General features: G+C 43.4%; 2 protein-coding genes across 3 annotated transcripts in view; both read left to right on the top strand.

Annotated features, from left to right (window-relative positions):
- Nucleotides 1–2,395, top strand: part of IP6K3 (inositol hexakisphosphate kinase 3) — a 28,274-nt gene extending 25,879 nt beyond the window's left edge. For both annotated transcript variants that reach the window (XM_028734049.2, XM_028734054.2), the window contains one exon: nt 374–2,395. In XM_028734049.2, coding sequence (XP_028589882.2) covers nt 374–841 — 468 coding nt within the window. In that variant the 3' untranslated portion in view covers nt 842–2,395. The remainder of the gene's footprint in view (nt 1–373) is intronic.
- Nucleotides 2,396–4,752: 2,357 nt separating this feature from the next.
- Nucleotides 4,753–14,181, top strand: UQCC2 (ubiquinol-cytochrome c reductase complex assembly factor 2). The gene is made up of 4 exons (XM_028734048.2): nt 4,753–4,932; nt 11,570–11,644; nt 12,303–12,372; nt 13,654–14,181. The coding sequence occupies exons 1-4, from the start codon at nt 4,795–4,797 to the stop codon at nt 13,746–13,748; spliced, it is 378 nt and encodes a 125-aa protein (XP_028589881.1). The 5' UTR covers nt 4,753–4,794; the 3' UTR covers nt 13,749–14,181.
- The last annotated feature ends 719 nt before the right edge of the window (nt 14,182–14,900 follow it).

Below are 14,900 nucleotides of genomic sequence, written 5' to 3'. Positions count from 1 at the left end.
GAGAATGTAGCGTTAGAAAAAATAACATTATTGATTTTACAGCTCAGCTTTAGCCTGACTATTTCCTTTGTAAAAAAAAAATATTGAGATAATAAACCTGAAATATTTGTTGATTTGTGAAGGTTGTCTAGCATAGAAAGGTGAAAGATACCTCCTAAATATTATAGCTTTTTAAAAAAAACCACTTCCTACTTTTTTATGCAAAAACAGAGTACAGTCCTCATGTTGTTGAAAATCAGTAACAAAATCCCCTCAGAGTAGCTGTTGTTGCTAAAACAATTAAGATTCCTGTAACACCCTAAAAATAAGAACAACCTATCGAAAATAACTTCTCAAACGGCTAATGTGTTGTCCTTTGTTCCTTTTTCCCAAGGTCTACCAGGCAGACACTGTTCAATATCTCTGCAAAGATAAGTACTATGGTCGGAAACTCTCACCAGACGGCTTCAGGCAAGCCCTCTTGCAGTTTCTTCATAATGGGAATCGCCTCCGAACGGATCTTGTGGAACCCATTGTGTCTCAGTTGAAGGCTCTGCTGTCGATCATCAAAAAGCAGAACTCTTACCGGTTCTACTCCAGCTCGCTTCTCATAAACTATGAGGGACTGGAGAAAGCAACGCCTTCAGACAATCACCCTCAGGGACACTGTCAGCATAGCAGCTGCTCTCTTCCACATGGAAACAGCCACCCCAAAGTAGATGTCCGTATGATAGACTTTGCTCATACAACCAACAAAGGCTCTAGGTTTAATCACACCATCTATGAGGGACCAGATCATGGCTACATTTTCGGTCTAGAAAACCTAATAAAAACTTTTCAGAGTATCTCTGTGGGAGAATGACAACGACTGAACTACCGAGAGACCCTGTGGTTGTAAAAGGCACACCCCGCACTTCAGAGCAATGGCTCTCCCAGCAACTATGTCACAGCCAGAGTTTTCAGGGGGTGAACTGATGGCATATTAGGAAAAACTCTGAAGATACTAAATGTTACTGTGGATTACACAGAATCCATCATACCTGCGATCTATAAGAAGGTTATTGCCCTTCCTTGTTTTATCATTGTCCATTCATATCATTTCTCAGCTAGAAGGAAATGTTACTTGAAAATCATTTTAGGACTTGTTCATAAAGCACCGTTTAGACTTGCAAGGCCAACAGAGGCCAAACACATGCCATGCTCCTGAAAAGGGTGGTGTAGATAGTTTAGCAAGTCCTTTAAAACCTCCAGCTTTACATTTTAATTCGCTGTTTGATGGGCCAAGGACTTTCAATAAAGCAATCAGATGACAACCATGCTCCACAAGCTCAGCCACCACCAAACTCTGGCACTTTAAAAATGGACTGTAGATCAATTCCTTGATTCTTTATATTCCATACCAGAGTGTGTGGGGGAAAGTATTCTCCAAGGAATCTATGTGTCAGCCGAAAGGAGTGAGTGAGTAAAGCAATAAAAAGCAGGCGCAGAAGCAGGCAGGGGCGAGATAGCCCCTCCTGGAATAAGGCAGTGCTTTCAAAGGTTCTCTGATGGAAGAGCTAGAAGGGCTGTTACAGAGAGGGTGCAAAATCTGTGGAATAACAGTCATAAATGAATTCATGTCATAGCTTTTTATATTGGAGAGACGTCACCTGAGGAATTAGACAGGCCTTGAAGACATGTGTGCACAGATATCAGGGTTAGGGCCCAGAGGCGGAGCTAGCTGCTCCGGCACCCAGAGCGGCACACATGCTGTGCACCTGGGGGTGGGGCCATGGGGGCGGGGCGAGTGTCTCAGGGGGAGAGATGCCCATGAGGGCAGAGTGAGCTGCCCATAGCAGGCTGCTTTCAGGGGGAGAAGGGAGTTGCGCTGCTTTGCCAGGAGCCTTCCTCCCTTCTGTCTTCCTTTTGCCAGCTCAGGGGAGGCTTCCCCTCCCCCCAGGAAGCAGCCTGGGAGCAGGGGGCAAGGGCGCACTGCCCAAACGCGACTCCCAAACCTCCCCCAAGTTGTCAAAACGAAGGGAGAAGGTGGCTAGCAAGGCGGCGCACCTCCGCCCCTTCCCCCGACGGCTCGGGGTAGGCTTGGGAGTCACGGGTGGCCGCCATGTCGAATGTCACCCCCCTCAGTGATGACACCCGGGGCAGTCTGCCCCGGCCCCCTTCCTCTGCCCCTGTTAGGGCCCAAGTGTCATCTAGATGTTTTGTGTTGCATTTCTGTGCATGTGTGTGCGCGCCGACAAAACTTGACAAAATGTTTACAGACTTTGTTAATCTTTGTGAATATGGAACCACCAATTAATCGATTCCTTCCTGTGTCCTATGTCACATGGGAAAACTGTTAGAATATGTTTAAATAGAGAGAAGCCCAAAATGGGAATGTCAAACTGTAAATAAATTGCATAGGCCGTGTAACAAACTGGTTAAGTCTGTGTTTCCTTTCTGCTGTTTCTTAAAGATCTGTTGGCATTTGCATAATTGCTGTAAAAATCATCATTTCCCCTCGTTTAAATTTCAGGCCTCCAGGGAAATCCTTTTGCTGCCTATGTGTTGCCTGTGGCTTGCGAATAGCCGCAGATTGTGACAGGAAGATTAAATCATTAGGCCCAGTACATGCTCCGCTTAGACTGCTACCCAGCTGCAGGAAATTGCTAAAAGAAGTAGTTCACAATACCAAATATTGCTAACATGCAACTGACAGCGAGCATCCGGAGCAGAAGCATTTGAGCTGTCAAAGTCTCCAGGCACAAATAGCTGTTGTCTTCATTTGCACTGCTCATAGAATTCAAATCCTTGTTACACGTAAAAAGAAAAAGAAAAAAAATCACTCTTCCCCACCCCTTCAAAAAGTAATTAATACAAATCGAAGTTTCCAGAGGGATAGCCATTTTTGATGCTGCAAAAATAACCAAGCGTATTGTGGAGACTTAAAAGCCACAGGTGCCATCTGGCAAAGTAGTACTCAGAGCAGTCATATGGAATCTGCATACATATTTTAAAAAAACATTGTGAAAATGCTTTTTTTTAAAAATGTTTTGAAAAATAAATAGAATTTTGCATAGCTCAGTGTGCCATCTAGTGTCACACTTGTATATTGCACTTTACAACACATTTAAAATGTTTTATTTGCAGAGTAAACCCACTGAAATCCATGGACTTAAGTTAGCCAAGTTATATCTATTGATTTTAATGGGTCCATTGTGACCACCAGATACCATCTTAACACATTTTATTATGGCATGGAGTTTCATGGGCTTGAGCCCACATCATCAGATGCAAATGTAGTTCATTTTCTGCCAAGATTCAGACAACAACTGTGCATTTTACATATTGTGGACTATCCAACTAGCCCTTCTGTGTTAACCATATGATTGCATCTTGGAAAGAAGAGCCTTAAAATTATGTGTGGCTGTGCAGACTAAGACTGCAATTCTGTCAACATTTACTTCACAGTGAATCCCAATGAATTCTTACTTTGGAGTAAGCATGAATAGGATGGTACAGCATAGCTGTGGTCCTAAACTTCCGAAAGACTAAGTCCCACTGCATTAAATGAGACTCACTTCTGAATTAACCCCTAAAAGGTACTATGCATCTCATAGAGGGGAGTAAGAAACAGATCTCCTCCAACTAGCCATGTAAAGCACGTGGCTTCCCCCAAAGAATACTGGGAATTTGAGTTTGTTAAGGGTACTGGGAATTGCTTCTCTGTGAAGGATAAACTACAATTCCCAGAATTCTTTGGGAGAAATCATGGGTGAATCAAACTCAAACTTGCACGGGTCTCCTTTGCTGCTTTGCAGAAGACGACGCCCCTACCAATCTCTCTCCACTCCCAACACGGGCGCACCCGTAAATACCGAAGAATGAGCGTCATCCCTAAAGTCTTCCCAATCCAACGAATCTGCATAGAAATAGGAAAAAATAACGATGTAACATGTTGGCAGATTTCTGGTTTCTATCGACTCCGTCCCCGAATCCCCTTGCGCAAACCCACAGAAACCTATAGAAAAATTCTGAATTTTACCGCAGCTGTCATTGGGCGGCCAAAGAAATTTCAAAAGATAGCAAAGACAAAGTGCCCTTTGTGATTCGGGCCTTGTTTCTTATTGTGACAAACGAATGCAGTTAGTTTCTGAACATTTATTAATGCAAAGTGTCTGCAGGCAAGCTTCTGTATGCTACTGGAGGAATTTAGGGAGATCGACTTTGGCTGCAATTTGGGGGTGTTTTGCGTGAATCTTTCTCTTTTCTTTTCCTCCTCCCCCCCCCCAAAAAATCCAAGCAAGTCTCAGACTGAACCCCAAAGTGCAACCCTGCAGAGCTGTCATAAAGCGCTGGTCTCATCCGCACATTTCCAACTTCGGGAAATGATGGTCGTCATTTGGAATTTGCATTGGCAGAGCTACTTTTCAAATGCTCAATTAGTCCCGAGTCAGGAGGAGGAGCTTGAAGTCCCTTTGCCGCTAACTCATAGTTTTCGGTGGGCACGACCCAGCTGCTCAATCACAGCGACCGTATCCCTGATTTCTCCGTTCATTTCCATGAATCCGTTTCGCCAATGTAAACCCGGAATGTTGTCATCCTGAAAAAGAGAGGCGCCTCTCTAATTTTTCTTATCTCTGCGGCCCCGCGGGTCTGGGAAGCTCTCTGGTTTCATCTGCGCAGGTACCAATCCGCTCTCTCCGCTTTAACTAGAGAGGAACTAGAGAGTCGGAGGAGCCAATCGCCGCGCCTCCGTTGGGAATACTAATAACGGGATTAGCATAGCCCGGACCACGTGAGCCACGCGCCAATGGTGTCGCGCAGGTGTCTGCCAAGATGGCGGTGACGCGGTACCGGCGCTTCTTGAAGCTCTGCGAGGAGTGGCCCGTGGAGGAGACCAAGCGCGGGCGGGACTTGGGCACTTTCCTTCGGCAGAGGGTGGCGCAGGCCTTCCGCGAGGGAGAGAACACGCAGGTGGGGCGGGGGCGACGCCCGGAGGGTGAGGGGGAAGGTCGGCGCCCTGGCCAGCTGGTCCCCGTGTTATTTAATTCACATTTATGTGGCGTGTTTCGGGTGGCCACCCTTGTTCTGGCAAAATACAGGGCGGTTTGATCTGGTGCTGAAGTGACTTCAAAGCAATACAATCTATTTCAGACGAACAGCCCCTCTGGAACTTGTCACACGTGCATACATACACGTGAATTTGTAAACCTGTCTGTGCTTAAGCACATGACCTTTCGCACGCCCTTTCCAACACGTGCATTTGGAGAGGATCCGTAACTTGCGGGGGAGAGAGCTCAAATACAGGGCGTAGCATTTTGCATGAAATATGTCCTGTATTAAACAGGAGGGGTGGCAACCCGTGTGTGTTTGTGCCTCTGTGTGATCCTTTCAGGGCCGGATTTAGGTTTGATGAGGCCCTATGCTACTGAAGGTAATGGGGCCCTTTATATGTCCAGCTGTCCTTTGTCAACTACAAATTGTCACTGTTTTTTGTGTTGAACGTATGCTATTTGGTAATTTATGGACCTAATAGGTATCTAAAGCCATTTGCACATAACAAAATATGTGTTTTATCAAAGTAATTATTGAACTGAAATACAATTAAGAAGTATATTAATAATGAAACAATTATTAAGCTCTCGCTGTATGTAGGTTTTATTTTATTTATTTTTTATCTTATATTTTGGAAAAGTACATCCAATATTTTTTCCTTAAATTTTTTTGGGGTGGGGCCCTAAGCTATAGCTTGTTTAGCTTATATGTAAATCTGGCACTGGATGTTTGCGTAGTGTAATGGTGAAGAGACGGCACAGGCTTCTGGGTGCTTAGTCCCAAATATAGTCGTACCTTGGAAGGCAAACAGAATCCGTTCCGGAAGTCCTTTCGATTTCCAAAACGTTCGGAAACCAAATCGCGGCTTCCGATTGGCTGCAGGAAGCTGCAGAAGCCACGTTGGATGTTCCAGCTTCCAAAGAACATCCGCAAACTGGAACACCTCCAGGTTTGCAGCATTTGGGAGCCAAAACATACAAGTGCCAAGGCGATTGGCTTCTAAGGTACAACTATTTCTGTGTCTTCAGTGAGGCTTACTCCCCAGGTAAGCGTGCACAGGATTTTAGCCTTAATCAAGCAGGCCCTAAGGGTGAGTCATGCCTGTGCTCAGGGCCAGCCCAACACATTTTAGCACCTGAGGTGAACCATTAAGATGATGCTCCCACTTTCTGGGCCAGAGAAGAAGGGGGGAATGAAGATCTACATCAGGGACAACAGGAGAAGAAAGCTCTTCATTGGTATATGCTACCCTATGGATCCTGCTGCCTGAGGTGGTTGCCTCATGCTAGAGGCCGGCCCTGCTAGAGTAGCCAGATTTGAATACAGGGTGGGGTCCCTGCAACTTTAATAGTTGTTCAGAAGAGGGGTGCTTTTGGCAGGTGTCCCTGCCATGCAAGCAATTTTTAAGGTGCAGGAACCCTGCCTTTTATATCTATGGGCCTCGTCCAAGACATTCTGCTGCCTGAGGTAAATCCTTCCCTCCCCAAGTCAAGAGGTGGAGTATGCCAAGGCCAGTCATGTTGTTATTTGGGCAGCTGAGGCAGAAAATCCTACAAGCGTCTCTCCCCTGTTCTGGCAGTAAAATACAATAATAAATGCATCATAGTTTGGTACCCTTTCATGACTCTCAAAATCAGCTGCCTCTTGTGCTGCCTAATATTAGAGCCGGCACTGTGCATCTGACCACTCTGCTCTCAGGTTTCCAGGAGAATTAATGAACTCCATTTTAGAGCTTAAGTCAGTATCTAAATGCTTTTAATATATACGTATATATCTTATTTGGGACCTCACTCTTTGTTTAATGGGACTTGGTGCCAAGGGGCAGAGCAATCTGCACCCCACTTGCAATGGGCTGGGAAGGCTAAGCTAAATGGGCAGGAGTGCCATTGATGGGATATCCAGTAACAGTGCGCAAGATCCCCAAATGGGGTATTCCTGGGCTTGAGCCGATCTCACTGCTGCTGTGCAACAGCATGAGGCCCAATCCAATTGCATGTTGCAATTGTACTGCCCCCAGTACAACAATTGTACTGTTTGCACCAGGGCTCTGAATGCAGTATTAGCCATGTAAGCAGCAGGAGTGAGGGCTGAGTTACAACTTTAATATGCAGGTTACCGTATTTTTCGCACCATAGGACACACTTTTCCCCCTCCAAAAATGAAGGGGAAATGTGTGTGCGTCCTATGGTGCGAATGCAGGCTTTCGCTGAAGCCTGGAGAGTGAGAGGGGTCGGTGCGCACCGACCCCTCACGCTCTCCAGGCTTCGCATACCTCTCCGCAAGCAGCGGGAGCGCTCCCGCTGCTTGCGGAGAGTTGCCTGCATGCTGAAGCCTGTGCGCGCTCAGCTCAGCGCGTCCAGGCTTCGTGCACCTCTCAGCAAGCAGTGGGAGCGCTCCCACAGCTTGCAGAGAGCTGCCTGTTTGGGGGCTGGGGTCGGGGGAAGCTCGAGCTTCCCCCGCCCCAGCCCCGCGCCTGGGGGGGAAATAATTTTTTCCCCTTTATTTCCCCCCAAAAAAACTGGGTGCGCCCTATGGTCCGGTGCGCCCTATGGTACGAAAAATACGGTACTTCACTGTGTGGGTTTTTGACACTTCAGAATGAAAAGATTCCATTGGAAATGGGGTGACAAGTTAGAAAGTTCTTCAGTTTTTTCCTGTGTAAGGTGGGATTGCCCTCCACCGCAGCATGTGGCAAGGAAGGATATAAATGTAATTATGATATCAGTTGCATGAAATTCTCTGATAAACTGCTCTTGGCAGGAGTAAATGATTGAAGTGCTGTATAAAAATACTTAGATAAATTCACTTCTCCCCAAGCCACTTACCATGACTGCTGTGTAATGTCCATAGCCTCTGTTTTTCTCCAGATTATAGCACAATTTTTGAAAAGACCCAATCACAGGAACACACCTCCTGTTCCAGGTGGCTTAAGAGGTTAAGGCTGTGGCTTTAATAGCATATACAGTGATACGTCGGGTTAAGAACTTAATTCGTTCCGGAGGTCCATTCTTAACCTGAAACTGTTCTTAACCTGAAGCACCACTTTAGCTAATGGGGCTTCCTGCTGCCGCTGCACCGCCACTGAACAATTTCTGTTCTCATCCTGAAGCAAAGTTCTTAACCCAAGGTATTATTTCTGGGTTAGTGGAGTCTGTAACCTGAACCGTCTGTAACCCGAGGTACCACTGTATAGAGACTTTTGGCAAGTGCATTTCACCACGCAGTGGTGAAAAGAGCTGCACATGTTGAAATTCCCTCTTTTGACTGACTCCAGTAAAATATACTCTTATGTGTATTATCATCACAGTGCTCTACAAATGGGTGTCATATTAATTCTTACATGAAAGTTCCTTTTCAGAAATTTAGTATATGATGTGAACCTTGGTGCAGTGGGGAACTTGAAGTTAGGGCCAGATGAAATGAATAGTAGGTATCTGGATCTGACTTTAAGAGTTCCCTAGTTTCTCATTAAAGTCTTTTGTCTCTGATTTCCAGCCAGAGCTAGGTTTTCTGCTGGCTCTGATGCTTTCAAAAAATATTCTTTTTCATTTTTGAAGTACCTAAATGTATCCAAAGGCTATACACAGAGTAAAGCAAAGACAGTCTGAGCCCACAAGCTTACAATGTAAAAGACACAACACAAAAACAAAAAAGGGGGAAGGGAAGGAAGAGAAAAATAAGGAAACTCGGGGACCAGTTCTTAGTTAGTTTTTATAACCATCAGTTTCATTGGAAACGATTCAGGGGAGGAACATGCCAAATGGCAGCTGGTCTCTTAGCTGAACTGATAGCCCTCTTTCTGTGCTGCAGTCAAGTGCCAAAAATTGTTAGGTTCCCTTGCCCTACAGGTTGATGCCGGTTTAAAACCAGGTTCATTTCATTTGCGGGATGTATCAGCTTTTGCTGGATTATTTCCAGGTTACTTAACTGATAGAGACCATTTCTATGGCCTTGAGCTTTTCTTGATTTCAAGTCATGATTTGTTCAGCACTGAAAATGTTTTGGAGTCAGTTCTTAATGCCTGGGACATCAGTGTATGTATGCATTGTGGTAGTACATCACCACATTATGGTCTCCATGGAAGAAGAATGCATACTTTGCAAAAATTAATGAAATAAATCTATGGCAGACACTCATTTTTAAGAGCGTCACTATCTTCTGAACATCCTCAGAGCAGGACTATTCTGTTACTTTTGTCTGCTCCATCCATTTCAGAACGTGCTTTTCCTTTCTTTTTGTGCTCAGAGCAGCTGATTCCTACCTTAATTTTCCAAAACTGTCATCGGTTTTGAAAAATTTAAATTGATGCTTGCAGCGCTGATATCAATTTGTATGTATAAAATACTTTATATAGTAAAGAGATTATTATTTTTTGCCAAATAGCAGGAGGGATGCATAAAGAGCAGAGTCAGAGATATAAAGGTACTTTGTAAGTCTAATGTCTGTTTTATCCATGTGTAACGAGATGTGTTGGGGCATTTTTTCTTTTTTGAAAAGCTATTTCTGCATTTCCACATGATAGCTGCAACACTATCAGGGTTTTTCAGTGTGAATACAAAAATATGTAAAACTCAGTATTATACAAGCGGCCTGCCCCATTTTTCTGATTTGAACACCGGCCAATATCTTGGGCTGTGGAAGAAAAGACACGTCATATTATTCTGACTTGCATAATTCATGCAGCCGATTATTGCTTTCCAAGATGCCGTTTGGTCATTACATGACTAGATATCATTCTTGTAGTTTATGTCACAGTCCCCCCCCAAAAAAATCTCTCATTAAAAACATATGTTTATGCATCATTTTTTCTGTCTGAGAAGACCAAGTATAATAAAACTTAGAAATGAATATGATAGTTAGATGACACACCTTCCACCTGACCTTGAAGTGTGCTTTGTCCTCTTATCTAGTGCATCTGGGCCACAGCTATTGACAGTATCTTGGATTAAATGCATTTTTTCCCCTCTGTGAAGAGGTTTGCTCATGTTTGTTGATCTGTTTGGCATATTTTGGAGCTGTTTATTCTGCAAACACTTCTTTGCAGCACATCAGTGTAACGCAGTGTGAAGAAATCCTGTTTATTTGAATTAAGTTGTAATGGGCGTTGTGTGATGTGTTCTGACATTTGTATCGTACTGTGCATTGTAATGTATTTGATGTAGGAAGTTTTCTGTCTGGTCTGGTGAAAACTAGTTTTAACTGTTGCATGGGGCCTTAACTGACAGCTGAGAGAGAATCCTTAGTATTTGGGAGGGAGGGAGAGTATGCATATTTTGTTTGCTGGGTGAAAGCTTGGAATGTTCAGTTAGACAGTAGGACTGGATGGAGCTGGACTTGAGTGGCCAGAATAAATGTGTGCAGTAGTGTGTGTGTGTGTGTGTGTGTGTGTGTGTAAATGGCTGGGTGCTGGTCAGCAGTTAGTTAATTGAAAATTGGGGTGGGCTGGAGACATGGCGTTAAGGGTGGTCTGTGACAGCAGAGGAAGGGGGTCAGGGAAGAACGAAGACATGAGGGACAGGTGGAATGCCTTGTTGGCTGATAACTTGCTGTGGGTAGCTGAATCACTTGGCTTAGGCTGAGGAGGAAAAGGGAGAACCTGAATGTTGGTGACTGGCAGGAGAGGGCAGATTTCCAGGGCAATGCAGCAAAACAAATCTCTTCAATAGGTCAGTAAAGGGTTGGATGAAGAGGCTTCCAACAGTCCTCAGTTATAGTGTTAACTGGGGTGGAGAGAGTACAAAAGCAAGTTGGCTAAAGGGCTTTAATCATAGAACTCTAGAGTTGGAAGGGACCATGAGGGTCATCTAGTCCAACCCCCTGCAATGCAAGAATCTCTTTTGCCCAATGTGGGGCTTGAACCCACAACCCTGAGATTAAGAGTCTCTTACTCTACTGACTGAGCTATCCAATTTACTGGTCCTTTAAAGCTGTCTTAGCTGGATGTAAGCTATTGGTATTTAAAGTGACAGTAAGAAGTTTAAAAAGTATAATCTAAAGATAAAGTGCTATTTTTGAAGTAACCAGAAAAACTTTTGCACGTAATAATTGTATAATAAATAAATGTAATTATCTCTGTTAATTATCTGTATCTGACTGGCTTTGTACCATGCCTGTACCCCACAGTTAAGGAATATTGGTAAGCTAAGGGTTCAAAGGAAATAAGTGAGACTGAATGGTGGCAGGGCCTGGGTTTAGAATTTGCCATTGACATGGGATTTGGGTTTTGTCATTTTTGAGTAAGTAAGAAAATGCCCCCTTCCCTCAACAGACAGCTTCATTTCTTCACAGTATACTCAGGACATTTGGGTTGATACGTGAAAGAGCTGAAGCTTAGATAGGTTTTTGCTCAAGGATGGGCTTCTGGTTGTATTTTAACTCAGTGACTCTGTTGGAATAGATATGAAGAACAAAACTAGTTTGCATTTTAAAATGTAATATATATAAATATAATATAAATATTTCTGTTAATATAATAATATAAATATAAAATTTCTGTTCAATGGAAGTGTTGTTTACACTCTAGGAATAATTTCACTGTACTTTTGTACTCTTGCAGATTTCTGATCCAGTGACCTGCGATGAAATGTTTGAGAGTTTAGCCAAAATCCATACCAATTACTATAAAAACAAGGTAAGTCCTATCACTGTGACCAGGTACCCAGTGTTAGAATCTGACAGCTGCCTCTGGGATGTGTTTTGTAATCCTGATACTAAGACCCTTCTGATTTATCTTTAGCAGGGGAAGCCAACATGGCAACTTCTAGATGTTGTTTGACTCCGGCTCCCATCAGCCCTAGCCAGCATGTCCAATAAAATTGTAAAGTTGGAAGGCACCACAAGGGTCATCTAGTCCAACCCCTGATAATTACCCCATTATCAGGGTTAATGGGAGTTGAAGTCCAAAAACATCCAGAGGGCACCATATTATCTACCACAGTGTCTTTGCTTTTTCTTGAGCAAGCCAGTGCACCTTTTACTGTGTAAATTGGAGTGGCAAACCTGTGGCTCTCCTAGTGTTAAGACTACAATTGCCCCAAGCTGTCGCTACTGGCTATGCTTGATGGGAGGTGTAGTCGTGCATTTGGAGGACCACGTTAGCCATCCCTGCTATTTCAGAAATGCCTGCATATATATGAAACAGCAGTGAGCATGTTTGTGCTATAGCATTTAGCAAATTTACTTCAGCATACAATTTTGATGCCATATGAGAAGAAAGATTAAGAGAAGATTGTTCTCAGGGGAAGCAGGATGCTGCTATATTTATATATTTTTTCTGTTTGTTTGCATAGTATCCACGTTTGAAAGATACAAGCTTTACTGGGGTGACAGTTGAAGAATGCAAGCTAGTCCTTGCAACAGGTATTTGGGCAAACTATACTTTATCCATTTACTGTTCTGTATCTGGTTGGCTAAAATGATTCAGCTGCCCTTTACATCCCCCCCTGCTTTGCGCACCAGAGTTTCCTCCCTCCCTCCTTCCCATAAATAGCCTTCCCATGAGCAAAACATTATGCAAAAGCTGTTTGTAATGCACCAGTTGTATTCAGTCTTCAATGTTAGTGCTAAGAGTAACACGTTACTTGAGGAATGTGGCACACTATGATAAATGGATTTTGTGTCCCAAAAAGTTGAGCTTAGTCTAGGAAATAGATGCAAGTGGGACTTGCAATTTCTCACTCCCTAACAGCTGTTCAAGGTGCCAGCCATTCCTTCTCTTGCAAGCTGCATGGGCTGCCAAGGAGGGGTGCTGCCTCTTGGTTTTTTTTTTACAATAATAATTTGTACTATTGAATACTTCAGGGTCTACCTGACCGTGCTAATACTGCTCTCTTGTTTCTCATCAGCCCTGTTTTGCCTCCAGTCCTTTCAGTACTGAATTGGGGTTTTCAGCGTTTAATTGCCCTGCGTTTGAGACACACAAGTCTGAAGAAGGGAGTGTGTGTTCCCAGAGCTAATTAGCCTCAAATTAAGACTCCCGGTCACTCCCACAATAGACATCAGTAATCAACTGATTTTGTTGCTTTCCATTCTTCCTGCATTTGTGGTTTCTGCTTGGGAACAAGAAATACGATAAAGAACAGTCTAAATTAACCTGTGTAGAAGATGCTTTCTCTGCTTGGTTTCACTTTTTACAGTTCAAGAGTTTTCTATTATACTATGATTTATCTAAGCTAACTGTATCGAGACAAACAGCCTTTATAGAAACAGTAAATTTAAACATTCCTGAAGTGTCCTGAAGCTAAATAGCAGTCTTATGTTCTGGCTGCAGTGCACAGAAAATGCTAGTCTTTGCTGGCTCCACATGTACTGTTCTGACTAAGGAGAACAGGCCTGCCCCGGGCATCGAAACATAAACTTATTGAGATGGAAACGAATGGTTGTTTCACACCTTAAGGTTTTTAGAGTGTACTTGAAATGGAGTGGTTGGACATGATTAATGTGAGTGTTCAGGCATGTGAACTGCACCGGCACATGCGCCAGGGAACTAGGACTGGCTGTGGCTTTCTGTCACATGTATACATGATGGCAAACATGCATATATCACCATGTTACTGTTTAAGCAGCCTCTTAAAGAAAATTGTTTTTATAATGAAAACCCTATTATTATTTTTTGTCTTTTCTGACTTCCTCTTAATGCAGCTAGCTTGAAGCAGATGGAAGAAGCAAAGAAAGGAAAATGGACAAAGTTACGTGAGAAATTTTCTGCCAAGAATCCTGAAGAAGATTCCAAATGATAACTTTGTGACACTAGCCAATTTTCCTAAAGCTCTATATTTTGCCTCCTTGAAACAGAGGTTTGTTTGTTTCATTTGCTTACCTAGGATGATGTCAGACTTTTTAAAGCAAAGAGATCTGGTTTTGACATCTCATCTCAGAACCATTTCTATCTCAGGGAACAATGCTTCAGTATTGGTGAAGCTATTCTGGAATGGGACAAGCAAGCCCTTCTTGATTACATTGGTTTATAGGAAGATGTTAGAAAGCCTTTAAATATACTGACGTGGTTGCCACTCTTTAGCATGTCTAGGTGTTTGCATGTTTTTTAGGGCTATATGCTGTTGAACACAGCTGGTATGCAGTTGATATGCTGGGACATCACTGAATTGTATTTCATGGCTTTTTAGAATTCAGAATATTCCCAAACAAATACAGACACTATAGCATATAGATGTGTGGTCTTGTGTGTTTTACTGGAATGCCACCACTTATTCAAGGAAGGCGCAACTGCCATATGTTCGTGCAAAATTGTTGCAGTAGAGCACTCATTTTCAAGCTATTTGTTCTGTAGAATACCAGTTTTTGCTGTAAAAAAAATGGGCAATAGTAGACAAGTTTCCAAAAACAAACAGTTCACCATAATCTGCCCCTGCAATACAAGCAGCATCTGTTCTCCTCTAGCATGAGAAAACAGCTAGGGCCAGTAGGTCTTCCAGCATTCTGTGCAAACATGGAATTCACCCTAGAATGAGCCTAGGAACACCCTGGAATCTTGTGGCAAGATTAGTCGGGCTAGTAAGAGCATTTCATGAAAACCTACTGAAAATGGTATGTCTGAAATATTTGCTTAAATAGCTTCAGTATCAAGCAGAATCCAACTACAGTGGTACCTTGGGTTACATATGCTTCAGGTTACAGACTCCGCTAACCCAGAAATAGTGCTTCAGGTTAAGAGCTTTGCTTCAGGATGAGAACAGAAATCGTGCTCCAGCGGCACGGCAGCAGCAGGAGGCCCCATTAGCTAAAGTGGTGCTTCAGGTTAAGAACAGTTTCAGGTTAAGTACGGACCTCCGGAACGAATTAAGTACTTAACCCGAGGTACCACTGTAATCCAACAGATCTTTAAAATATCTGCTCAGTCATATTAATGTCCGACAAGTTTGTAGCTT

This window comes from Podarcis muralis, chromosome 5, assembly GCF_964188315.1.
Source record: "Podarcis muralis chromosome 5, rPodMur119.hap1.1, whole genome shotgun sequence".
In the NCBI taxonomy this organism is placed as follows: domain Eukaryota; kingdom Metazoa; phylum Chordata; class Lepidosauria; order Squamata; family Lacertidae; genus Podarcis; species Podarcis muralis.
Note: the sequence above shows the minus strand (reverse complement) of the source record. Positions and strands in the feature narration are given on the sequence as shown.